Source organism: Vigna angularis, chromosome 1 (assembly GCF_016808095.1).
Source record: "Vigna angularis cultivar LongXiaoDou No.4 chromosome 1, ASM1680809v1, whole genome shotgun sequence".
NCBI classification, from domain to species: Eukaryota; Viridiplantae; Streptophyta; class Magnoliopsida; order Fabales; family Fabaceae; genus Vigna; species Vigna angularis.
In genome coordinates, this window is record NC_068970.1 from 21,770,062 (window position 1) to 21,796,262 (window position 26,201).

The 26,201-nt window shown below is 32.8% G+C and overlaps 3 protein-coding genes across 5 annotated transcripts; 2 read left to right on the plus strand and 1 right to left on the minus strand.

The window, feature by feature from the left end:
- The first annotated feature begins 322 nt into the window (after window positions 1–322).
- LOC108323664 (naringenin,2-oxoglutarate 3-dioxygenase) lies at window positions 323–3,991 on the plus strand. The gene is made up of 3 exons (XM_017556154.2): window positions 323–852; window positions 2,946–3,374; window positions 3,468–3,991. Exons 1-3 carry the CDS (start codon window positions 487–489, stop codon window positions 3,768–3,770), a joined length of 1,098 nt encoding a protein of 365 aa, XP_017411643.1. The 5' UTR covers window positions 323–486; the 3' UTR covers window positions 3,771–3,991.
- Window positions 3,992–7,555: 3,564 nt separating this feature from the next.
- On the plus strand, window positions 7,556–16,606 carry LOC108345952 (calcium-dependent protein kinase 28). 3 transcript variants are annotated; one of them, XM_017584822.2, is made up of 13 exons: window positions 7,556–7,741; window positions 7,833–8,159; window positions 8,306–8,436; window positions 8,583–8,624; window positions 10,701–10,812; window positions 10,913–10,991; window positions 11,159–11,328; window positions 11,517–11,643; window positions 14,716–14,831; window positions 15,124–15,231; window positions 15,355–15,417; window positions 15,647–15,817; window positions 16,040–16,606. In XM_017584822.2, exons 2-13 carry the CDS (start codon window positions 7,854–7,856, stop codon window positions 16,196–16,198), a joined length of 1,584 nt encoding a protein of 527 aa, XP_017440311.1. In that variant the 5' UTR covers window positions 7,556–7,741; window positions 7,833–7,853; the 3' UTR covers window positions 16,199–16,606. The 3 variants fall into 3 exon arrangements, with proteins under 3 accessions (XP_017440311.1, XP_017440328.1, XP_017440320.1); XM_017584839.2 differs by having other exon boundaries at window positions 7,833–8,154; XM_017584831.2 differs by having other exon boundaries at window positions 7,556–8,154.
- Window positions 16,607–19,633: 3,027 nt separating this feature from the next.
- LOC108328628 (dynamin-related protein 3A-like) lies at window positions 19,634–25,741 on the minus strand. The gene is made up of 16 exons (XM_017562518.2): window positions 25,664–25,741; window positions 24,523–24,804; window positions 24,407–24,436; window positions 24,204–24,305; window positions 23,916–23,984; window positions 23,778–23,837; window positions 23,085–23,198; window positions 22,865–22,913; window positions 22,523–22,632; window positions 21,955–22,047; window positions 21,680–21,772; window positions 21,461–21,598; window positions 20,843–20,956; window positions 20,633–20,725; window positions 20,469–20,511; window positions 19,634–20,300 (listed from the first exon to the last, which is right to left on the minus strand). Exons 1-16 carry the CDS (start codon window positions 25,724–25,726, stop codon window positions 20,131–20,133), a joined length of 1,623 nt encoding a protein of 540 aa, XP_017418007.1. The 5' UTR covers window positions 25,727–25,741; the 3' UTR covers window positions 19,634–20,130.
- Between the last annotated feature and the right edge of the window lie 460 nt (window positions 25,742–26,201).

The following is a 26,201-nucleotide window of genomic DNA, read 5'->3' on the forward strand; positions in this document are numbered from 1 at the left end:
AATAAAAATTAAGGTTAAATATCTTTTTAATTCTTAAATTATTAAGAGAATTTGTTAAATCTTAATTTTTGTCCTTTTGGAAAGATAAAAAATTAACATTTTTATTAAATAAAATGATTAAAATATACCTTACTTTAAATAGAATGATTAAAATGTAAGACTAAAACATACTTAAGCCTACAAATTAATGAGAACTATAAGTTAAAAAAAGAAGTTCGAGACATAAAAGAAGAAGCAGAGAGTTAGGTAAGGAACGTGAGAGAGACTTTAATGGCAGAGGCTAATAATAAATAAGCATAAACCGTAGGAAAGAAAGAGTAGTAAGTAGGAACTACCACCACACTACGTGGACATGCTCTTAAACACCTCTCAATCTTCCATTCTCTTACCAATCCTTCAACCCTCTGCATTCTATTTAACCTTCTCTACACTCACAAACTCCTCAGTCCCACACCGCTCGCAACACACAAAACTCAGTTCACCGTCATGGCCCCCACAGCCAAAACTCTAACGTACCTAGCGCAGGAGAAAACCCTGGAATCCAGCTTCGTCAGGGACGAGGATGAGCGCCCCAAGGTTGCCTACAACCAATTCAGCGACGAGATCCCCGTTATTTCTCTCGCCGGAATCGACGACGTCCATGGCCGCAGACAAAACATTTGCGACAAAATTGTCCAGGCTTGCGAGAATTGGGGTATTTTTCAGGTTGTTGATCACGGTGTGGACCAAAAACTCATCTCCGAAATGACTCGTCTCGCCACCCAGTTCTTCGCTTTGCCGCCGGAGGAGAAGCTTCGCTTTGACATGTCCGGTGGTAAAAAGGGTGGCTTCATTGTCTCCAGCCATCTCCAAGTAACCTTCATTCTTCATTCTTTTGACACACGAACTTTTTATTTTCTGTTTATAAATTATGTATTTTAATATCTGTTGTCCAAATTATAATAACTGAAACAAATTCTATATATATAAAAAAATTGAAAAACCTTATATTTCAATGTAAAAAATAAACTTTTAGTGGATAATAAAGGGGATAAATATTTCTTTAAATTTTATTTCATTTTTAAATTAAATATATATTTATTTAATCCATAAATTAAATATATATTTCATCCACGTATGAATGACTATATGATATACAAAACTTTATACTGTATTATAGTATAATCTCTACTTGTTGAGAAATATATTTTACATTATTTTCATAAAGATCTATAGTTTTTTTTAGCAGTATTTTTTTTAATAGTGTGTTGTTTTATAGTATGCTTTTTGAATGGAATAGTATGGTTTTTGGAAGAGTAAGTGTTTTTTAATAGTGTTATTTTTTAAGAGTATGTTTTACAATACTTTCATACAATACATAGACAAAAATTAGATATATATTTAATTTAGATTAATTATATATTTAGTTCAAATTATTTTAAATGATTTTCGTATAATTTTTATATAAAGAATTGTAGGAATGAAATACATAATTTTTAAAAAGAATTTATAGAAACATATTTAATATATGATAATAGGAAGACTGATGAAAAGAAAAATAATGAGAATAAATAAAATATTTATTTTTTATAATTCTATTGTTCTATTTATTAGTTATAATAAATAAAATGTTAATATTAATAAAATGTTTATGATATAACTGATTATAAGTATAATTGATAAATATTAATAATTATATAACACTTTTTTGTAATTTCTCTTCCCATAATGCAATTCCTTTTTTTTTCTAAGAAAACGTAATTTTCGTTTGACATATGCTGCTGTCTAGACTTTCATGGGAAACAAATCACGCATTTCCGAGTTTAATCCAAAGAGAAGACGAATGATACGCGAAGTTTTATCAAACAAGAGAATGAAATTACTAAGTTTAACTAATGTTTTATAAATTTCATTATAGTTTGAGACTGATTTGTGAAGTCAAAAAACTTATCTCTTATTTAATGAGACGTTAACACTCTTCCAGATTCATGATGTTCATATTTTTGCTCCAATGATATTTTTTTTTCTTTATTTTTATTCTTTCAACTATTTTGATACCTAACACCTGAATTATACTTTCTATAAGGGAAAATGCGTGTAAAATTTTTTTAGACGAAATTAATGATGGTGTACGAAAATTTTTATTGGTAAATAATTGTTCATTTAATTACCTACAATAACTAGTAATTATGGTTCTATTAATTCTTAGGGAGAAAATGGTACGAATTGCGGTTACGAACACTTGCATCCTATAGTATAGTTTGCGCAATCTAAACTTAGGCTTAGACGCACTTTGGCCTTGTCTATTTGGCTTCATACAAGAACATTTTTTAAAAACCTTTTTAAGAAATTAAGAAGTTTAATATTAAAAGAATAAGTTAAATATATTATAGTCTTTATTTTTAAATATACAAAATTCCCTTTGAATATATAATATTTGTAGAAACATGTGAGAGCTAGATAGACCATTCATTTTCTTGCCCATGTGTTCCTATGCTCAGCCATGGAAAAATTTGTGCTCGTGATTTTGTTCTGAAAACGATTCTTTCTCATAACTATTCCTTTCTAGTTTACATAATATTATGTTTCTCACTGTCATCTCATAATCCCATCTTTTGTACAGTTTTCCGAGTTAGTCTAAACTACTTTTTGATTGGTAAAAATTAATTCATTATAATTTGAAAATCGACTCATTTTCTCTCTCTTTAATACTATCATATTATATATACTTCATGATGAATAAAAAGTATTTGAATATTTAAATAATACAAATATTTATCAATGTTTTTCATTTTTTTTCCACCACATTATTTTACGAGTTACAATATGATTCATTTATTTTCTTTTTGTTTTTTTCGTAAATGTAAACAGCTAATAAAGGGTTTATCTTACGTCACTTTTTTCCGTGCATGAGTGAAATAAAGTGGTGGGTTTAAACGATGTGGGGTTTTTTTTGGACATGGTAGGGGGAGTCGGTGCAGGACTGGAGAGAGATTGTGACATACTTTTCGTACCCAATCAAAGCAAGGGACTATTCGCGGTGGCCGGACACACCAGAAGGGTGGAAAGCAGTGACTGAGGAATACAGCGAGAAGCTGATGGGGCTGGCATGCAAATTGTTGGAAGTGTTGTCTGAGGCAATGGGGTTAGAGAAGGATGCTTTGACAAATGCATGTGTTGATATGGACCAGAAGGTTGTGGTCAATTACTACCCCAAATGCCCTGAACCTGATCTCACACTCGGTCTCAAACGCCACACTGATCCTGGCACCATCACCTTGCTGCTTCAGGACCAGGTCGGTGGACTTCAAGCCACCAGGGACAATGGTAAAACCTGGATCACTGTTCAGCCTGTAGAGGGTGCTTTTGTTGTCAATCTTGGAGACCATGGTCACGTGAGTATATATTAATCATTGTATCATTGTATCTAAGTATCGTTTTCAAAGATAAAAGTTAATTTAATAATGTAATGGTGCTGATGCATGCAGTATCTGAGCAATGGAAGGTTCAAGAATGCTGATCACCAAGCAGTGGTGAACTCGAACCACAGTCGTTTGTCAATAGCGACGTTTCAGAACCCAGCACCAAATGCAACTGTGTACCCTTTGAAGGTGAGAGAGGGAGAGAAACCTGTGATGGAGGAACCGATCACTTTTGCTGAAATGTACAGGCGGAAAATGAGCAAGGATCTTGAGATGGCAAGGATGAAGAAGCTGGCTAAGGAAAAGCAACAGCAGGACCTTGAGAGGGCAAAGCTAGAGTCCAAGCCTTTGAAGGAAATTCTTGCTTAGTCTTCAAAGATACTATAAAATAATTATCATTTCCTACTAGTTTGGTGCTTTTAGCATTCTTTTAAGGGCCATGGATCCTCATCTTTGTGTTTTTTTAATCTTTTTAGTTTGAACCTGTCGAGATGTTGTTCTCTTGTCTTTGTATCCTAGGATCCAAGGGGGTTTATGTACACCTCATTATATCTAAATGGAAATAAGTGGCACTGCTTGTATCACTCAAACCACCTTTATTTTAGCAGAGGATTTAATTATATAATTTCATTTTAAAATCTTCTTAACTAAATTCTCTATTGTAAAAACTGAATTCATTTTTTCTGAGCAATGTTTTAAATTTGAGTTATATTCATTTGAAACTAATGAAATTCCATTAATTATATCAGTTAACTCGTTGAGTAGAGATTAGTTATTTAGAAAATTAATAGATACATATAAGACATTATAAAAAAACACAATCATTAAAAATATTCTTTAGTGATATCTTAATAACTAACATGACACAAAAAATGAATTTGAAAGGTTTTTTGTGCCTTTATTAAGAAAATGTTAATAAGATGGTTTTTATTTCTTTAATTCATGGTTGTCTTCAAGGGACCCATGTAACTTTCCAGAAATACAATACTTTTTTTAAATGCCATATGTGACGTTTGGGGGAAAAATCCGAAAATTATGAATGCACCCGAAAATTCCGTTTGATTATTTCATTTTTTTTATAAAATAATGTGAAAGAAATTGGTATATTTAGATGTTAAAAAATAAATATATTAGATATGTGAAGTGTTTGAATCTCAACCGTATACTGTACCTAACTCTCCACGTCCCATCGTGGCCTAATTAATGGATGCAATGCAACCGTCAAATTATAAATAAAAAGGTATGCATATTTGAAAGAAAGGTACAGGTGTCCCAAACGACCTATATAGGATGACCCACGCGACCCGACCTATATAGGGTGACCCGTTTCAAGTTTGATTCAACTTAATTTATATATTTTTAAAATGTTAGATTTAAAATTTTAAAAGTTTTATTTAATTAAATAAATAAAGTTTCTGTACTTGTGAACAAATTTATTATGATAGGTCAGTATGTCTGTTTATTTAAATATAATAAAATTTAATTTATAGATTACAATTTTACGTCTAATATTTTCATAAATTCAAAATTTATCATAAAAAGATGTTTCAGATAAAATATGGACTATTAATAAAACATATAATTTATTAAGTTTGTATTTTATGATTGAGCTCTTAGTTTGCTGATCTATCCATAATTTGACCTAACTCTAGGTTTTATAAATGTTATTGCACATTAAATTGGTCTTTTAATAATTCTATACAAATAAATCGTAATATATATATATATATATATATATATATATATATATATATATATATATTAAATTGAAAAAAAATTAAGATTACATTTTTTAAATAAAATCAGATATTTTATAGGTTACTAATTTTTAAAAAATTAAGATTACATTTTTTAAATAAAATCAGATATTACATGTTGAATATTTATAAATGATTATTCTCTAAGTTTATGTCTTCATTTCTTTCAAGAGGATTTTGCAACAATATGTTTACATAAAGATTTTTTAAGAACATGCTTAAAATGCTCCATGCCAATAATTCATTTCATATGTGATGTAAATAATGATGATGAAAAATATTTTAAAGATAAACTAAAACTACATTTTAACCCAACATTTATAAGTGTATTATATGTTCGTACGACTAGTCATAAACCGCATGGACAAAGGATTAAACGTGTTACTACAGTTGGTCGATCATATGAGTGGACGACCAATTGGCCATAAACTTCAAAGAGCCTTAAGTACAACCTATAATCAAGTTTATAGGTAAAACATACTTACCATATTTTGGGCTGCGATTACAATTGTGCTAATCACAAACCCATATCGAAACCTATAAATATAAGTTTGATGTAAAGAGATGAGTGATTGCATTTATTGCGAATTTAAAACTTTGTTGTGATAATCGATCGAACATATAACTAACTGGGGTGTCATAGTGCTTTTGGTAGGTATCCACTTGCTTGGCTTGGAGTTTGAACACGAGGAACTAAGGATAACTTTGTAACGGAGACCTAAGCCAATGTTGGAGGATTGGAAGAAAAGTATGAAGAAGTGTTTTGATTGTGATTCTTGACCCACATCCGAAGCAGTAATAAACCTTTGCCTAACCACATTTTCAACATTGTATTTGAGAATAAAAGAATCTCAAATATATTTATATTCCTTGTAGAAATAATATACACTAAACACACTTTTAGATAATGTGTTAAGTTAAGCGTGATAACATACCTTATTCAAATGGATTCAATATTCAATGTGCTTTGTAAATTTACTTTAGTTGAGTTTAGAAGTGGTAAGAGCAAAAATAACTTCATACTTGTCTAACAAGGTAGACACACATTCCTACTAGTAACAAAAGTTTTCACTAGTGAAAACTTCAATCTTTAAAATGTTTGAGAACAATTTTGCATAGATGGTTAATTTCATAAGATTGTAATAAAAAATGAATGTTAATACAAAAAATATCATTTCTTAAGATGTGGATGAGCATTGTCATATGTCGAGCAAGTTTCTTGGGATATAATTTTTAAAGAGAGGATACCTATTTATAAGGAGTAAAGACTTAACCTAAATGGTCCCATATTTTTGTGATTTTGTTAGGTTATGAAAGAAAATATAAACATGATAGAGAAATGGACAATTATATTCATGGAACTTGAAAATCAAGGTTTCTTATCACACATATAAGGAGAACATTAACATGATTTGAACTAAACTATGCACAAAAAGTTCAAATAAGATCTATAATTTCATATACGCGAGACATACTTCTTTTACTACCACGTATATAAAGAATCATTTTATCTAAACCCTTTGAGAGTATATAATTTAGGTAATGTGTTATTATACGTCATTTATAATATTCACATTTCACAACATGAAGTTGAGTTTATTTTAAACTCTTTCTTAGAAAGATTGGTAAACAAAATATTATTTTAAAAATGATAGTTGAGATTGTTATATAAATCATAAATTTAACTAAAATTCCTATTTGAAGAGCTCTTGCAATTTAAAATTAGAGTCATTGAAAAGAAAAATGCCTTATTCCAAAAAAAATTATTACTACTCAATAATTGTATGAAATAAAGAATGTATAATAACTTTAGTTCATCGCATAAAATAAACTTTGGTTGAGGATAATTATTCATATATGATAATTATGATATTAAGAATAATATAAATGAGAGTAATAATACTAAATTTATTGAAACAATTATTTATTGTCATATTAAATTACGTAATAAGAATAATGTTAAATTTTTTCATTAAAATAATCAATTTAAGAAAGTTAAATTCTCATCTCTCACAAAAATGTTTTCATCCAAAATATAACAAATCATTTATGGAAAACTTGCTAAGAATGTTAATTTTTGAAATGTAAATTAAGAGAGAGTTTAGTTTCTTGATATAAGTTTCCTAAAATCTAATGTTTTAAACAAACACTTCAACTTTAGTGGTTAAATTTTTTTAGTTATGAGGTTGTTTGAACCCATAATTTGATTTAACAAATCTTTTGAATTACTATTATTGCAGAGAGCCAACTTGTTAATATCTCTTTAAGCAAGTTTGAACTTTAATTTTCATAAATAAAGAGACATTGATTAATGTTGTTGACTTGTTATTACTATTTGTATAACGAAATACAATTAAATTAGTATATTTAAAGACATAAAAGTAGTATTTAAAGCTTGTTTAATTTGCATTGAAGGGGTTGATCGGGGACGGAGAGTTGATAGGGAAGGGGTCTCGTGCAGACCCCGTCCCGTTATCGCTCTCGTTCAAAGGTCCTTTTGACCTTTCTTTCGCCCTTTTCTTCCCTTCTTCCTGTGCATCCCAGTTCACACCCGTCTCTTTCTTTGCCAAACGAATCACAAATGCAAGTGCTTTAATTACTATTATTATTATTATAGTTAGATAGATAGATATTTTAACTTTTTTAAAGCTCCTCGTGATTTTCATCTTTTAAGCGTGTTCGACCCTCTCCGACCATGGGAATTTGCTATTCCGCCACCAAAGTCAGCGGCTCCAATGGCAACGCCGTCACCGACAAGAAAAATCGCAAGCGAACCGCGAAGCCCGAATCTCCGACGGCGGCGGCCAATCCCGAACGGCGCAAGGCAAGTGCGCGGCAGGTGCCATGCGGAAAGCGCACTGATTTCGGTTACGACAAAAATTTCGATACGCGATACACGCTGGGCAAATTGCTGGGACACGGCCAATTCGGTTACACCTACGAAGGAATCGACAAAGCTAATGCCGATCGTGTCGCCGTTAAGAGGATCGATAAGAGTAAGGTATTTTCGTTCATGTCATCGTCGTTTAAGTCATGACTCTTACGATTACGAATGAAAATTGGTTGGAATTTAGTGCTTTTGATTCTTTGCTGTATGTAATGTTAGGAATTGATTTTTGATTTTTTGATTCTTGAATTTGATGGCAGATGGTTCAGCCTATAGCCGTTGAGGATGTTAAGCGAGAGGTCAAGATATTGAAAGCGCTCACTGGCCACGAGAATGTGGTTCAGTTCTATGATGCTTTTGAAGATGATTCTTACGTGTATATAGTTATGGAGTAAGTTTCTTCGGTTGCTGTTTCTTTTTTTGTTGCTCTGATTTTTCAGCACTTGATTATATTCTTGATTTGTGCTTTGGGAGCTCGATTACCAAATTGTGGTTTGTTTTCTTTCCATGTGATTTATATTTGTACGTGCTTCTTAGGTTATGCGAGGGCGGCGAACTGCTAGATCGGATATTGGCCAAGTAAGTATTGTTTGATTTTGGGTGTGATTGAAAGTGTTGGCTACTCCAGTCCCTTACGTTACACAACTTTTACTACAGTCCCTGACGTTGCTTAATGTTACAAAATCATTCAGTTTAAGTGACAATTTACTGGAAAAGTACTTGATGAAACATCAATCCCTTTATTTGCTTCACGTATTAGCATCCGATACTTATACTCTTGAGTATTTCCTATACATATTGGTGAAGTATTCATGCCCTTAAAAATAGTGATGAAAATTCAACAACATACATGAGACATAGAAGAAGCATGTGTAATTAATAATTTAATATAGACATATAGAAGAACTGCTCCTTGATGAATAAAAAAATAGAAATTGTTCTCTTTATGGATTACCTCTAGAAAAGAGTGAGATTGGTAGTATTTTTTTCTATTTGTAGATAATATCAGTTAATAATTCCTGACAGTGGTTTATACTCCTTTTTTTTTTTAAATCTAATAATGTCGAAGAAGTATATCTTTTAATTTGGATCTGAAGAATTACAATTATATCTTTACCATGTTTTTTGAATTTTTGTGGACATCTTATATTTCTTACATATATTGTATTAGGGTTGAGCTTGGCCCAGGGTGGGCCGGATTTGTCATTGTTTTTACCCAACTCGAAATTTTGATTAGACCATTTATTTAAGTTCGAAAGATCCAATCAATACTCAATTATAACAATTTTACGCTATGTATAGTTAAACCATAGAATAAGACAAAAATATAAACTCAAATTAAGCTGCGTTTTATAAATATATATCTTAAACATAACAAATGTACTATAATTACAATATCAGGCTATACAAATATTCATTATCTATATAGTTTAAAAAACTTATATTTTTAAGAGAATATCAAAACAAAATGTGTTGTGACTACTCCCGAACTAGTCCTGGAAAATACATGCTTTCTGTTTCCAAATTCAAACTCATCCGAATCAACTTCAGCTTGGCTAGACCAATAGTCTGGGTTGGGTCATGCTCACCCCCATGGTTGTCAAATTCGAGTTTACTATCTTAGAGAAAATGAGTTAACCAAACTCTTTTCTAAGCAAACTGGGGTAAACTCTTTGAACTTGTGGTATACTCACAAACTCTCGAGTCACGATGCGAGTTAACAAGTTTTGAAATCAACGCATGTGGTTTTTGTTTAATTTTTCCTGCGAGTTAACAAGTTTTGAAATCAACTCATGTGGTTTTTGTTTGATTTTTCCTCCCACGATGGCAATACTAAGTTATAATCAAATTATTTGAAGAAATTAACTCCAGTTTTCAAATTAGGAACTTATGTTTTTATGAATTTATATATGATTTAGTCATCTAGTAACAAGTTTTGAAATCAAATAAAATGTATTTTATGTTTGACTTTTCCTCCTACAATGACTATATATTATTAGACTCAAATTATTAGAAGAAATTGACTCCATTTTGAATTATTTTCACATTAAGAACTTATGTTTTTGTGAATTTATACATGATTTAGTCATCTATCAAGTCTAATCTTATTTAGCACTAATGTACTATCGTAATTTATTATTGTGATTGGCTACTTTTCTTTATTATGAAGTGGAAATATTGAATTATTGATGTATTAAGAGTATTATGATATGCATATATGTCATTAATAGACTTTTAATATTGCTTTACATGTTAGGTAAAGTCTTATTCGTTTGTGATTTGGATTTGAGTCAATTTTACGAAAGCTCCACGAGTTTAGTTTGATTTTTGAGTTTGACTATCGTATCGTAAGTAGTTTTAGAATCATTGTATCAAATATATTGTATCTGATACATGTATAGTATTTGTGCATTATTTACCAAAGCTAATGAAACATTTTATGAAGTTGGGGAGTAAAATGAAAGTTCTGTAAATTCATGGACCCTTTTTCCTAGCACTTATAATCTTAGGGAGCCAAAGTGGAGCTTTGCTCATTTTGGCTATGTGTAACTTCTGAATTTCTAAGTTGAAATTGCAAAACCAGGGCTAAGAATGATTTGTGAGTCTATGTTTATGTGTACCAGAACTTACTTCCTCTTCATTTGCTTCAATCAGGAAGGACAGTCGTTATACTGAAAAAGATGCAGCAGTGGTTGTAAGGCAGATGCTCAAGGTTGCAGCTGAGTGTCATTTACATGGTTTGGTGCACCGGGACATGAAACCAGAGGTATGGTCAAGCACTTTACATATCTGCCAAATTTGTGTGAAATGGTATTTATACGACTAGATGCTGTATGGTGAATTTTTTTTTTTTCATATTCATGCAGAATTTTCTTCTGAAATCAACCAAAGAAGATTCACCTTTAAAGGCCACAGATTTTGGTTTGTCGGATTTCATTAAACCTGGTGAGGGAGAGTCCTCATTTGCTTGACCAATTTCTTTGTTTTTCTTGCCTTCCATTTTCTGTTTTGGAATTGTTCTCCTATTTCTTTGATTTTGTTACAAGGCATGCTCTTGCAATTTTTATTTGAGAATTATAGGTCTCTATTGCTGAAACTAAAAAATCCTGCAGGAAAGAAGTTTCATGATATTGTTGGCAGTGCTTACTATGTTGCACCTGAAGTACTAAAACGCAAGTCTGGCCCACAATCAGATGTGTGGAGCATTGGTGTTATTACATACATATTGCTGAGTGGGAGACGTCCATTCTGGGATAAGACCGAGGATGGTATTTTTAAGGAGGTATAATACACTATTATCATGTAATTTTTTTTATTTTACCTATTTATGTGGGATTTGTTATCCATTCATGTTTCTTAATGACATTATAAGTCTGACCTTTACTTTAATTGTCCACGTAATTTTGAACATTTACAAAGGAAATAGCTAATGCTTTTGTTGTTGTGTATAATTTATGATCTGATATGCAGGTTTTACGGAAAAAGCCTGATTTCCAACGGAAACCATGGCAAACTATAAGTAATGCCGCAAAAGATTTTGTGAAAAAATTACTGGTAAAGGATCCTCGGGCAAGGTTAACTGCTGCTCAAGCTCTATGTATGTATATTAGAAGACTGTTTATTATGTTATTTGAGCCTTTAAGTGATATTTGTCTAAAATAAAAGTAGTATCAATGATGATATTAACTGTAATATTATTTTTTAGGTGGTTGTTCTGTATAGCACCTAAAATTTAGGCATAGAATATATAGAATTCAAAATGCACCCCATTTAAATGCTACTTTATTGTTAAAACTTAGAATTTTTAATTTTTAAATTAATGCTCTTAGAAAGTTTGTCTCCACCAGGTATGAAGTTATGTCTATAGCATGTTTTAACCAAAAGCAATAAAGTACTTGTAGATATACCAAATTGTGTTATGATTTCATTAAAAATGTTTGAAATATAAAATCCAAGTACATCCGAAACAATCATCAAAGGTATTAAAATATTTAAAACCAAAAGGAGTAATAGCACGGGAAGGACTCCTCAATCCTCAAATATTAGGTGAACTAAAAAAAAATGAGACAAAGCTCAATTAATAAGACTACCAGGATTATACTAACAAACATGTTTTCCTGATTAATATGGCTCACAATTCAAAGTAGACAAATGCTTTAAACTTGACACCGTCTTTTGCAATTTTGTTTACTCAAGATGTCCTAATTGAGCATGAATCATCATTGGAGAGACCATTAATGCACATAGTGATGCTAATAGATAGAGATAGTGAAGACCATGTGATTCACATCCCATACCAGTCATTTGACAGGATATCCGATCCTGCACGATAACATTACTTTTAGTGAAGGTTAGGTTAATGTCAAGGGATTGGGTCAATCGGGCAATAGACAGTAAATTACAAAAGCAATTAGGGATATAAAGAATAAAGTAAACGGTAAGGGATGGGAAGGGTTGGGTAAAACTAATGTCGCAAACTTGTGTTTGTGAACCTTTGGCAGTAGTTATAAAAGGAAAAACTGACAGCTTTAGTAAAGGGGGAGAAAAGAGAACAATTATCAAATATGTGATCAATTGCACCAGAGTCAATAAACCAGTGACCAAGAGGAGTAGATTGAGAGAGACAAGAAGATGAATTACCAATACGTGCCACTGAAACAATGCTACTAGTGGATGGACATGTCTCACACCATTTGATATAATTTTCCAATGTTATTGAAGATTAATCAACCAAATGTAGGAGCATCAAGTGAATCATCAGTGGCAGTGGAATAGTTAGACCCATTCATCTTCTGTATAGATAAAGAACACTTATTGTCTCAGAATTATATGTTTTGTACTGAACCTCACACTTGGTTAGGATATACTTTTTAAGATGATATCAAAGGTTATTCTAATGAGGTTTGTTGGATTTATCATGCAACCCACTATTGGGTCCCTCTTTATTCCCGTACTCAATATTTTCAGTGTGAGATTTCGTATCAATTACTGATACCAAATTATAACATATAATTTAGATGCAAATTTCACTTTACTAATTCAGTTTTTTTTTGTTAGTCTTAAAGTTTACTTGTAATAATTGCTAATATATAAATTTAGAATGATACCAAATATTGAATTCTACTATGCGACTATATCTTAAAATTTTGCTTTTATCTTTTTTCACTAAGATCAATTTTCCTTTTAATGATAAGTAATTGCTCGGTTATTTGTAATAATTTAATTTATACATATTGTCCTGTGTTACCAAAATCAATTTGTCTCTGAAGGTTCACTTAAATTGATATATGTAGCATTGCACTATGTTATCGGCCTGAGAAAAATATAAGAATTTGTTTGTGAGAGTTGGAGTGTAAGATATACCCGGAGCCATAGCTCTGAATTCAGCTTCTACACTACTCCTTGCCACCACAACCTGCTTCTTGCTTCTCCAAGTCACCAATACCTTGTAATTGGATCCTAACATCTCATGATTAGCTGTAGCCCTAAGGCCCACGTGGTTTAGCTGAACACTAGTACTGTGTAAAAACTGCAACATGGGTGACCCAAACCCCTAGTTTCAGGAGGCATGTTGAAAGGAGTCTGGTATTTATCGTGGCAAGGCCTTTGTTAGTTGATCTTGCTCTCAAGAAAGGTCTGGAGACTTCTTTTATAATAACCAAAACCAAACCTTTGTGCTCTCCATGTCGATATAGGCTATATCCTCTACCACTTTTGTTTGATGAATCTAAAGAACTTGATTCTCGTTATCAACCCATTAAGTTGCTATCTTTAAATAGGAAAGTTATACCTTCCTTACTCATGTTCGACTGTGCCCCATACCCAATTCTTCATAACCAGAGTGAATTATTGCAATTTTCACTGCCTCCTTATTCCATTCAGATGACTCTGAATTGCAGAACTGTATGCCTTCTTTGTCTCTTTTGTCTACCTTCTCAAAGCCTTTGTTTTTCTTCCCTTACCGTAGTTTCAGTTTAATCACATTGATGTTATCAGGCATCTTATATTTGTGATATTAGATTCTGATGAATCCAGCTGCGCACCATGTTCTCTATTTCTTTGGTTATCTTCTCCAAGGATTCAATATGTTGCTCCATCTCCCCAAATTATGGGCCTGGTTAATTGGACAAGTTATTACAAACCTGGAAACAGAAAAAGGAGAATTTAGTGAGATTGAACAGAAGAGTATAGGTTCATGTTCATGAGAGAAAGGGGATGCAACTGTTCCTACAGCAGTGGTTGTTAATAAAAAAGACAAACTAAAAGGAGATATTTCAGTATATTTTGAACCTCTAACGCTTTCTGTCCTAAGTGTTCAGCCATGCTAGTTTTTGCTGAATGAACTCGGCAGTTTTACTCAAGATTTGTTTACAGTTATATTGATTGAACATGATCTATGGTGTTTCTGGACAGTGGTAATGCTATATAAACATCACTTTACATTATATAGAGTCTCAAATTGCTTTTGTGCCACTTAATTTAATCTAACTATCTTGCACTAAATGGAATGCAATGGCTCTGCATCACGTCTGTAGTGTTGTTCAAGTAGCATTATCTATTCACAGAATTTGCAAAGTAAGCTGTATTATTTTATCTACTATGCCAAACACTTTCTTAACTGAAGCTTTCCCTAATGTTTAACTGTTTTGATTAAACCTGATAATTCCAGCACATCCATGGGTTAGAGAAGGAGGAGAAGCATCGGAGATTCCTATTGATATATCCGTTCTTAGCAACATGCGGCAATTTGTGAAATATAGTCGATTGAAACAATTTGCACTCAGGGTAAGAGAAATTAGTTATTGACTTTTTCACGACAGAAGGCATGGAACTTTTTAACATTCAGCTTTTCTGACAAGTGATTCTGTTGGAATATATGGAAATAATCATATTTTAGATTATCCTTTAGAATTAGTTTCCCTGTTTCTTTTCTCTCTCTTTGAATTAGTTACCATATTTCTTTATCTTATCAAGATTTGTTTCCTTAATTAGCTAGGATTATGATTTGTATAAGTAAGGTTAATGCTACTGGTTTGATGATCATATGAAACACATAATTTCAATAATTGCCCTGCAGGCATTGGCTAGCACACTTAATGAAGAAGAGTTGGCTGATCTAAAAGATCAATTTGATGCTATAGATGTGGACAAAAATGGTTCTATTAGTTTGGAAGAGATGAGACAGGTAGTGTTTAGTTTACTGGCTTCTGTAACCAACTTAAATCTAAAGACATCACTTATCTATTGGTGACAGAATTATTCCCTTAAATATTTCCCTACTTTAGTCTAAAGGGAAGATTTTGTGCAGGCTCTTGCGAAAGATCTTCCTTGGAAGTTGAAAGAACCACGTGTACTAGAGATATTGCAAGCGGTTAGTATTTTGATGTTTTACAAGAAACACATGTAATTTTGTTTGCTGGCTGCTTCTTCTCAGCCTTTATTCTACATTTAAAATTACGGAGTTTCTTTGGTAATTGATAAATTTTCTCTTACTTCTATGAAGATATATGTGCCTTCCCCAAATTACTCTTTTCCACTAATGCTGCTTTCTCATACTCTCTAGCTTGCAAAAATAGTATAATTCAATCTTGTGTTTTCAGATAGACAGCAACACTGATGGGCTAGTGGATTTTAGTGAGTTTGTGGCTGCTACATTACATGTGCATCAGTTGGAGGACGACTCTGGCAAGTGGCAGCAGCGGTCACAGGCTGCTTTTGAGAAATTTGACTTAGATAAAGATGGCTATATTACTCCAGATGAACTTAAAATGGTTGGTATCACAACTTTTGTGAATGCCCCTACACGTTTATTGCGAAACTCTCAAAAGGATTCAAAATAGTTCTCTTTTAGTTTTTGCATCCTTAGAGTTTATGATTTTTTGGGGAGGGCTATCGCTTCTCAGTTTTAGGCGGTGCACATTTGTAAAGATAAACGTCTAAAACAATTAAAGTAACGTAGTTGCTATAGCTAATATTTCTTCTTGGCTTTTCAGCATACAGGCTTGAGAGGCTCCATTGATCCTTTGCTGGAGGAAGCTGATATCGACAAAGACGGAAAAATCAGCCTATCAGAGTTCCGTAGGCTTCTAAGGACTGCGAGCATGGGTTCTCAAAAGGTTTCAAGCCCAGCTGTGTATAAACGGAGAGTCTAAAATAGCGGTACTTCCGAGGCAGATAAATTTGGAGATGCACGTGGAGTTCCACTTTGTATCTTTTGTGTGACTGTGCTGAAGCTCTTAAGAATATCTCTTCATTTATGCGAATTTTAATCACTCATCTGTGCTGACAACCTGTGAAACTCAAACTTCAGTTATTGACTATGGTATTCCCTTCACGGTGATTATGTCCACAATTTTACGAGGACTACATCAGGACGTGTTTGGTAGAGTTTATGTAGACCGTGCGTGGATTGGATTCAGGCATTGCGGTTTCAGCAGTATCATTTATGCGTGGATTGGCTTCATGTAATTTGTAACTATAAATAACATCTTCTGGCCAAAAATGAAAAACAAAACACTATAAATGATCATGAAATGTGAATCAGATTCTGTTCTTTCTCACTGTTTTTCCTTCTCTCTCTTTTTTTTTTCCCTGCAGAAAGCGAATGCACCCTGTTGTTGTTGGTAGATACTAGTAAAATGATTGTATAAATTTGGTGTACTAGTTTGAATCGGAAATGTAATTTTGTACAGCTCTAAGAATTAGCGGGGAGTGGTGTTAACAATGTAGGATGGGGTAATGCCGTAAGGGAGTGGTTGATGTCTTTGATGACTTGTGACAGGTTTGCTTTGGTAACATGCATTTTACGTGCATCTTTGGTTATAATGTCACTGGTTTGCTTTTGTACCACGATAGTAGTCTGAAACCGTCGAGTACACACGGACGAAAGAGTACAATTTTTTATTTTTATTTTTATGAATCATAGAAGTAACCTAAATATTGAATGATTAAATACGGTTATTATTCTTTATTATGTTTTTATTGGGAGTTATTGTTTATTTATGTCTATATGTAATCTTTTCTAATTGTTGATGTATGTAACGTAAAGTATAATTGCATTAAATTTACAATATGGATTTTGTATTGTTTAGTAAAATTAATTAGTAATACTATTTCGATATTAGTTGTACATAAAGACGATTTTTTTGCTATTGTTATATTAGATATAGTTAAAAGATTGGGAAATTCATGATGGTTCTAAATCGTCATCAAAATTTTTAAAATGATGATAGTTCTAGATTATAACCATTGTTAAAAATTTAGGGTTTGTTGGTAGAAGTTGTATCAGTTTCTCGTGAATTGTTCATTAAGAATGCATCAAGTTTTATGTTAGTCGCCTACGGAGCTTCAACGCTGCAAAAGACTACCAATGAAGGGACAATGACAATGTGGTGAGGAGAAGCTTCACACATTGTGTGGCATGGTGAGGAGGAGCTTCAAACAGTATGTGGCATGGTGGGAGGAGCTTCGCAGGATGTAGAGATTGCGTGGTGTGGTGAAGCCTCGCAAGTTACAAAGCGTGCAACATGATGTGGCGTAGCTTCACAATATGTAGTGGAGTTTTCACGGGGTGCGTAGCTTCATGTTTACACGTAGTGGAGCACGAACTAATGGTGGCAACAGTAGGACGTAAGAACAACCAATGACATGAGTAGAACACGTAACAGTGGTGGCACAAGTACAATGTGTGGCAGTGAGACACACGAATCCAAATGGTAGCATGAGCAACGACTACATGAGAAACAACATTAAACTGAGTGGCGATGACAATGTAGACACGGAGGAGGGTGGATAACACTGCAAATGAAAGAAAAGAAGGTGATAATGAGAGAAACAATAACGCATGTTTAATTAGTTTTTTAATGAATTGTTGTACAACCAATCTAATATATAATCATATTAGATTGGTTCTAGAACAACCGAACTAATACTTGTACTTGAAAAGGAAAAAAAAACATTTTCGAAAGTCATATTAGACCAATTATAGTCTTAACTAATTTAATATGTGCATGAATATTTTAAAAAAAGCAACATAAATTAGATTGGTTATGACATTAACCGATCTAATATATCACATATTAGATCGGTTAAGGCCATAACTGATCTAATCTATGTTATTTTTTTAAAATATTAGGTTTAAATTTGCAAGAAACCCAAACTTGTTGCATTCGAAACAACAATATATAGTCCCAAGCATATAAACATAGACAATAATTCAAATCCTATAATGCATTTTGCCAAAATTTATACTAAATCACAAAGGCAATGCTAATAGTAAATAAACAAAAAAATGTTTGATACATATAATCTAATTTTTATGCTCCAAAAAGTATTTGGCCCATTTAGTCATAATTTCTTCAATTTTTTCATATCCCAATGGTTCATCATCGTCAAAAAGTTGTAATAAAGAATGTATATTAGTTATTTCACAACAACATATATCAAAGTCAAAGATTAATCTTTTCATGTTTTACCTCATGCCAATAATCTTTGAGAGTAGCATAAGCTCACATTCGGCATATCATAGTATCCACACTCAAAGTTTCCTTGTTACCTATTACACTGATATATATGAAATTTATGTAACTAATATATGAAAAACAAAGTTACTATAAAATAGGCTTAATGCAAAGTAATACCTTAGGAGAAATCAATTGGAAGTTATGTGAAAATGAAGTAGATTTACCTCCAAACATATTGTAGACATTCATAACACTAAAAAAGAAATCCTTAGTCATTTACAACACATTTGATTATATGAATAATACATTAATTTTGTAATTACGACATATCTCTATATTATACTTTTCAAGCTTGAAGGTATGTTAATGTGCAATGAACATAACTAAACAACAAATTATCCATGTAAATTCTCTTCTTGGATTTCTCCATCGAATTTTGAATATACCTATGACATTCCATATTTTTATTTCTATAATTTTGTATATTTTGAGACTCAAGGAAACCATAAACACGAGCTTCCCTATGTTAGAAATTAGTTTGTTTACATACCTACATTGAAACCATAAAGTTTAATGACAATGACTGATTTCATACTTTTTTTTTATAATATAACATAAGTGTCATAACATCGCTAAGACTTGAGTCATCATAATCATGAGTATCTTATTCAATCCTTCTTTGAAGAACAACTGACCACCTCTCATTTGAAGGCTTTGTGACGTAAAAAACTTGTTTCGCTTGGTACGTCATGATAAAAGGATCTTCCTTATAAGTCGTCTTATTAAGATCAACCATGTAAATCCTAGCTCATTAGCATGCACTCTTGTATTGTTATCAACCCATTTACACTTACACAAACTTTAAATTTTTCATAATCAACCTCTCAAATTTCTTCAATGACCTCAAAGTAGCTTATAGAAACCATAACAAGATTATTATCTTTTGAACTAGCAAAGTTCGTGGATTATGCTTCAAGGGTCACACCGCTATTTTGCATAGTAATTTTGTTATCTTTCACCTTTGAATAAAAAGAGAACATGTTAATGTCATATGCATTCCATGTTATAACATCAAAGTTATAGCCATTTTAATTCCTCGACATTACAATTTAATTGACCGATTTTTTCTTTAAACCATTTCAAAAATGTCTTGTTATGCTCAATCCATTTTTCATTTGTCCGAGGATTCATTGACTTCACCAATGTTTTGTGTGCCTCCATGTAAGGAATAACGACATCAAACTGTTTTCATCCCTGTTCAATGGGTAGGTCTTACAGTCAAACTCCCTTTTGCCTTTGCACTTGAGGGTCAATCTATATTTAGCCCAAGGAAACCTTTGCATGCCTCCGTTACCTTTAGGGAGGCCTACGCTCCATTGAAATTGTCTACCTGAGACTGTTCCCCTACTCATAAGTCCTGGCATATGGTTAGAATTCTAGCTCTTACAGAGTGATATCTCACTGATGGTTTAGTGTTGTTCAATATGTACAAATGTGCTTGGAGAACCTCATGTTGATTTTTTCGAACCACCCTTACACCATGTGTGCCTTTACCTTCATTCCTTCCTTCATGTCTTGGAATGCCAATAACCTTTGCTTCTGACATATATTTTGTATAAAACTCAATTGCTTAGTAATATTACCTGTCTCAAGTTGATCATAGAGAATGAATGTTCCACACTTTGAATTGGTTCAGTATGTGGTTTACTAGCCATATTCTCCTTCACGGTCGTTCGACTATCACCTCCACCAAAAATGGATGATATACCCCAACTTGATCCACCAGTGTTTCCTGAAAGATATTAAGCATTAAAATCATAAATGCCTCAAAATAAAAATAAAGCCCATAGATGATAAAATCACTCGACTAAAGATTGGACAACCAAAAAATAATATTGAAAACAAGTTCATATTAAAATAAATGCAAAAACCAAAACATTAAACAGCACATGTAAATTACCAGAGGGCACACTTCTTTCAACATCTGATGCAGCTCGGACACCCTGTTTATCATTTATATCATAAGAATACAGTAATAACAACGAGATACTAAGTTTAGTAGCTCTTAACTAGATTCCCACTAAGAAAAATTTATTGTGAATTAAACAATATACAATTACAAACCGGATCAGTAACTCCATTAGCTTGTCTTGCAAGAATAGCCCGGGATTTCACACTTCTTTCAGAGGCTGATCCCTTATCAGACTCCAGAGGATCCTATGGGACATTGGTAAGAAAATTTTGAAAGTAAAGAAAGGCTTGCAAAAATTACAATACATATCTCACATGAAAAATATGGGGCATATTAGGAACTAGATCTCGTAATAAGTATACCTTCTGCCTAGAAGCTGGTATAGCAGCCCGAGAAGACTTGGTCTGTTGCACAGCAATTTCTAATGCCTTGCTTCCACCAATAAAATTTGGGTGGGAAGTGTTTATGTAGTCCATCTGTAGAATTATTGAGTAGTTTGAATAAGAAATCATGGACAAGGAAATTGATGATTCACTCTAATAGATTGCCCGTCACAATTGACATGTCAATGATTTCTAATACACACCAAAAACACTTTAATATCTTTAGTTGTGATGATTTTTCCAATTTATTTGGAGAGAACACAGCATCCCAAGCCATGCTCACTCAGCTAAACAAGAACTGAAGACTCAATATACACACCAATGACATAATTTCATAACAACTCCATTGGAAATAAATGGCTCATTCTCTTTTGCGGAACAGTATTAGGAAAGTCAAGGAGTTGACTAATCATTTACAGATGAAAATGAAAGCAGTATCAAGAATGATACTTACATCAAATTCAGACTAAAAATTACTTGAAAATTGAAAGATATGTAAGTGACACAGTTTTGGCTCAACCAAATTCTGATGAGCAATTTTAAATAGAGATTGAGAAAGTATACATTTATATTTAAACAAGTTAAATTTCAGCACACCTCCATTTCTATCATGTGTGCAATCATATTCTCTGACGGTTCAAGGCCTTCTCGTAAAAAGTTCCCAATAACTTCATCCATACGCTTTCGCAAGAAAGGGAATCGCTGCAGTTCAGTAACCATACAGCGATGGCTGATCTGAAGAGAAGGGATTTTGTTTAGGTACATACTTGATAATGCAAGACAAGAGAGATGGCAAGCTTAAAGCCCTGTCACTACCTTTATTAGTTCATCATATATAAACCTGGCACACTGAAGACTTGGATCCAATAGACGAGATATTTGCCTTCGCACAAGGACCTCAAATGGCACCTGATTACATGGAAATAAATAGATAAACTTGTTCTAGAGTAGCTTATTTTCTATAAACATATTTATGTATTTGGGTTCACAAATTATGATGAAACATTTACAAAATCAACCCAAAATCTTATTTTGAAATATAATTTCTATCTCAATTTTTTAAGGAAAAAGGATTGGGTAAAAAGACCTACTTCTGGAACAAATAGTGCTGATTTAGGCCCTGTAGCATTCTGTATGGCAGTCCGAATGTCATCATCAGTCAGGTCTTCACATGGATCCACCTCCTTCATGATAGCATTGCATCACAAGGAATTAGCACATTTTGCTCATTGCTTACAACTCGACATCATACGCTGTGCTTATAATAAAATCATTATTTCTCATTCCCTTTAAATACATTGAATTATAATCTATCATTTGCTTAACCCATAATAATAAAATGATAACATTCAGCACATCATTTACAAAAATTACGATGAAAACCTGTTCAGCAACAAAAATGAAATTACATATTTTCATGGTTATATACATACAATCACGAATATTCAATTTTGTTTGTTTAACAATGTTTGATTAATATCATATGCGTAGTATATATAAATAATTGTAGGATAATAGTGTCTTCATCCATGAAATTCAATAAGGTTGACAGGCTAATGATTTAACTATAGCCTCCTCCGCATTTTCCATCTTAATTGAAATGTAGCATGAGAAAAGACATTTCGAACATTACCATATGGAAACACAAGAATTATATACCTCTAAACTTTTGACAAATATGGATTGAAAAATGTAATGGATTCGTGCTCCACCAGATAACTCGGATGTAGACATCTCTTCATTCTTTCCCTCAACCATTGAAGAGAATGCTGTTTTCAAGAAGAAAGAAATTGAAGATACCATTTACTTAACAGGTAACAGTAACAATATGTGGCATAGCAGTTAACAAATACAGAAAAAAGTAAAACACAACTTCATTAATAAATAAAAGATAAGAAACTAGGCTGTTGGCATAGTTCAGTACCTTCACAATATTTTGAAAGAATATTCAGGAGAAGTGCACAAAAGATAAGAAACTAGGCTGTTGGCATAGTTCAGTACCTTCACAATATTTTGAAAGAATATTCAGGAGAAGTGCACCCTGACCAGCCTGTTAGAGATTAACACTTGTAAATAATGCATTGCATAATTACAGACAAAGTAGAAAAAATGCCGCTTCTTTTACAAAATAAGGAGAATATTTGTGCGGCATACTTAACTATTTAAGGGTTTAACAAGTCACAGGAACGTATCCAAGACACATCTCAGTATTAACACAAACCTTGGACTCAGTAATCTCTCCATAGCTTGCATGCTCCTTTGCCACAGAGACTAGTGAAGTACTTATACGTGCTCTCAGCCCAGGTAGCACAGCCTTTATATGTTGTGCTAGAATCTGCAAAAGGATGAACAGGTAAATGTGCATACCATATATTGGCTTGCATTAGACTAGAAATCCTAATCTTGGTATCAATCCATAATGGTTTAATATTTTATGGGATTTGAAAGAATTCAGTTCTATCCAAGAAGTATCTAACAATATTCTTTCTCCAAATTCGACACAGTAAGCCTTTACTCCAAGCTAGTATTAATCTGGCTATTTGCATACACTCTTCAAACTCTTTCACAGCACTAAAAACAAAAGACACTTCATTCTTTCAACTCTCCTTTCTCTTCTCCCTTCCAAAAAAAGATACAAATGATTCAAAGAAGAATTCAAAAGCCACCACCAAAATCAACACTGAAGGTGAAACAACTAAGTGCATTTCTTTGATACCTCCCTCCTAAAGATAAAGGATAGTATAACAATTTTGACTGCTTTTATATAAAGAAAATAAATAAATATGAAGTGTCAATTAAAGAATGAAAAAGTGTGAAGACTGAACCAAACTTTTACTCTGCATTTGAAATCCCTAAATAAGGTTAGTATTATAAACAATAAATATACATGTTTTTAGTGTCACTGAGACTCTACCTGGTTCAATTTCTTTGCCAGTTGAGGAACACCACAACTATCTGCCAGACCACTGTATACCTATGAGTAACATAGATAAGAGTAAGCATATATAAGTAAAAGAACTTGACTATTAACTACAAATAAGAACTTCCTTACAGGACGACTGCGGAAAAATTTCTCTTCAGCAACAAGAGCATCCTTTATACTCCGGTTCATTTGAATATCCTATATGACGAAACAATAGCCAAAATATATTTCAGCAATCAACTCATATTTCCCTCCACACCAATCAAGCAAGTTACAAATATTTAGTTATTTGCATTTATGAGGTATCCTTATTTATGGTGTTATTAAACATTGACCAGCACTTTTAATGAATAAAAACATGCACGCAGGTTAAAGTAATTAAACAGAGCTTTTAGAACTATATTATAACATCATTACCTCCTGACTACGATTTACAACACCTACATAACCAAGTCGGAGGGGGATAACTTTTCCGAGTAACAGATTCCGGGCATCAGTACCTCTGTCCATGATATCCAACTACATTCCAAATAATAAGTGCCTATTATTGTCAGAACAAGGCAAAAGCTTAAGAAATTTCACAATTGTGTCAGATAAAGTGTTACAAGAGTATACCGAACCTTTGTGATTACGCCGATTGTTCTATTACCTACAATGGAAACAAGAACCTTTAAAAATCCAGTTAAAGAGGTATGAAAAGATTGAAGTTTCAGACACGTGGAAGAAAAAACTCAGCATCAGGATCAGCAATCCCTGCCATCTGAAGAGCATCTGAATTAGCCAAATCTGAATTTGCCGGTGTGACAGCCAGGATGAGACATGTAGGAGTTTTGATATATGACATGATCATTTTTCTGATTCGAGCTTCAATATCAGAAGGCTGGTCACCAACAGGAACCTTAGTAATGCCTGGGAGATCTACTAGTGTGATATCAAGAACATTCGGTGAAAAAATCTTCAGTCGAATCTGCTTGTCCGAGACACCTTTGTTCCCTCCTGCTTCCCTATCAGTTTCAGCCTACAGAAAGAGAGCGAACATATATAAGTCAATATAGAGTTATAAAGGTAAATGAAAGGGATTAAATTAGTACACAATAACTTATCAGCACATCACTAGCAACGGTATTACATTCTATATAGATGCAAATAATGTCTCAAATTTAACCACATTTCAAGCTTAAAGCATAGAAATCACTTTAAGTAGATAATGGACCCTCAACCAAAACACTATCACCGATTGATATGATAAAAACATTGACGACTGTCAAGCAAACAATATTTCTCAAAGTTCATTCAACTAACTTACACATTCTATTATACTCCATTTTACTAGTTTCAAAGGACCAAGTCTCTAAAGTATCCATCTATTCCATTTTATTATTGGAGCATTGGAAGCCATCTAATACCAAAGCCAAACACGATACATGCACATGGCACCACGGATAGCCGTCAGATCACACCCAAATTCAACTCAATTCAGTACCGGTTAATGTGCCAGAGTGTGTGCATGTATTGTTAATGGGTAAAGAAGTAAAGAAAACTGGATACAAAAAAAAAGTGTCAGAGAGAAAATAATCTTTATTAATGAAAGGGTCACCCTCCTTATTAAATGATTCTCTTCTCCCTTCCACTTAGATGCCGGCAAGCAAAAGTAATGTTGCAAAAGGGAAAGCAGAACTCCACCATTCAATAGTCATTCAAAATACAAGGCAAACGCCAACCGAACATGATGTTAATATTCTACTTCTCTTCTTCGCTATTATTTATTCAATGACCTAAAACGGTAATCACCTAGTGAGTAATTCATGACGATAAGCTATCGGCGTCACAGAGATGAAAAAGACAAACGCAAAGGTTGGAGATAAAAAATTCAGCACCTGAATTTCCCGGCGAATGTCGGAGAAATCGTGAAATTTTCTTTTTATATCTATTCTTATCATACATTAATTATGATTCTATCTTGATTCTTATATGTTTTTTACATATAAGAAGTCTTATGATTTCACTTTTTAAAGAAATATAAAAATAAGAATACGATGATTTTATTAGCAAGAATTGATAACTTCTGATAACAAAGGGGACATGAAATGTAATACATAAGAAATGAAATTCATAAACAGATAAACGAAGTCTCCATTCCTAAACTCTTCTATTGATTGAGAAGGCACGATTGTCATGGGCACGATTGTCATGGCTTTCTCGAATATAATATATGATTTCTCTAAGCTCCCTTATTAATTCATTGGTAGTAACGTCTCCAACTTCTTTTTCATCATCATTTGAATCTGACATAAACATTTCTCTGCAACGACGAATGAACGATGATAATATGTAATACCAACTGAGGAATCCTATTATGCAACTCAGCATCACCTGTGTTGCAGATGCAGATGGATCGCATAAGATGGAGACTAA

Coding starts and splice junctions, on each gene's coding strand:
- LOC108345952 (XM_017584822.2), top strand. CDS start 7,854: ATGGGAATTTGCTATTCCGCCACCAAAGTCAGCGGCTCCAATGGCAAC. Junction 11,329..11,516: donor AGGATGGTATTTTTAAGGAG/GTATAATACACT, acceptor TCTGATATGCAG/GTTTTACGGAAAAAGCCTGA. Junction 15,818..16,039: donor CTCCAGATGAACTTAAAATG/GTTGGTATCACA, acceptor TTGGCTTTTCAG/CATACAGGCTTGAGAGGCTC.
- LOC108323664 (XM_017556154.2), top strand. CDS start 487: ATGGCCCCCACAGCCAAAACTCTAACGTACCTAGCGCAGGAGAAAACC. Junction 853..2,945: donor TTGTCTCCAGCCATCTCCAA/GTAACCTTCATT, acceptor TGGACATGGTAG/GGGGAGTCGGTGCAGGACTG. Junction 3,375..3,467: donor ATCTTGGAGACCATGGTCAC/GTGAGTATATAT, acceptor TGATGCATGCAG/TATCTGAGCAATGGAAGGTT.
- LOC108328628 (XM_017562518.2), bottom strand. CDS start 25,726: ATGATAAGAATAGATATAAAAAGAAAATTTCACGATTTCTCCGACATT. Junction 22,914..23,084: donor GAGAGATTACTGAGTCCAAG/GTTTGTGTTAAT, acceptor AATCTCTAACAG/GCTGGTCAGGGTGCACTTCT. Junction 21,599..21,679: donor TATATGATGAACTAATAAAG/GTAGTGACAGGG, acceptor CCTTCTCTTCAG/ATCAGCCATCGCTGTATGGT.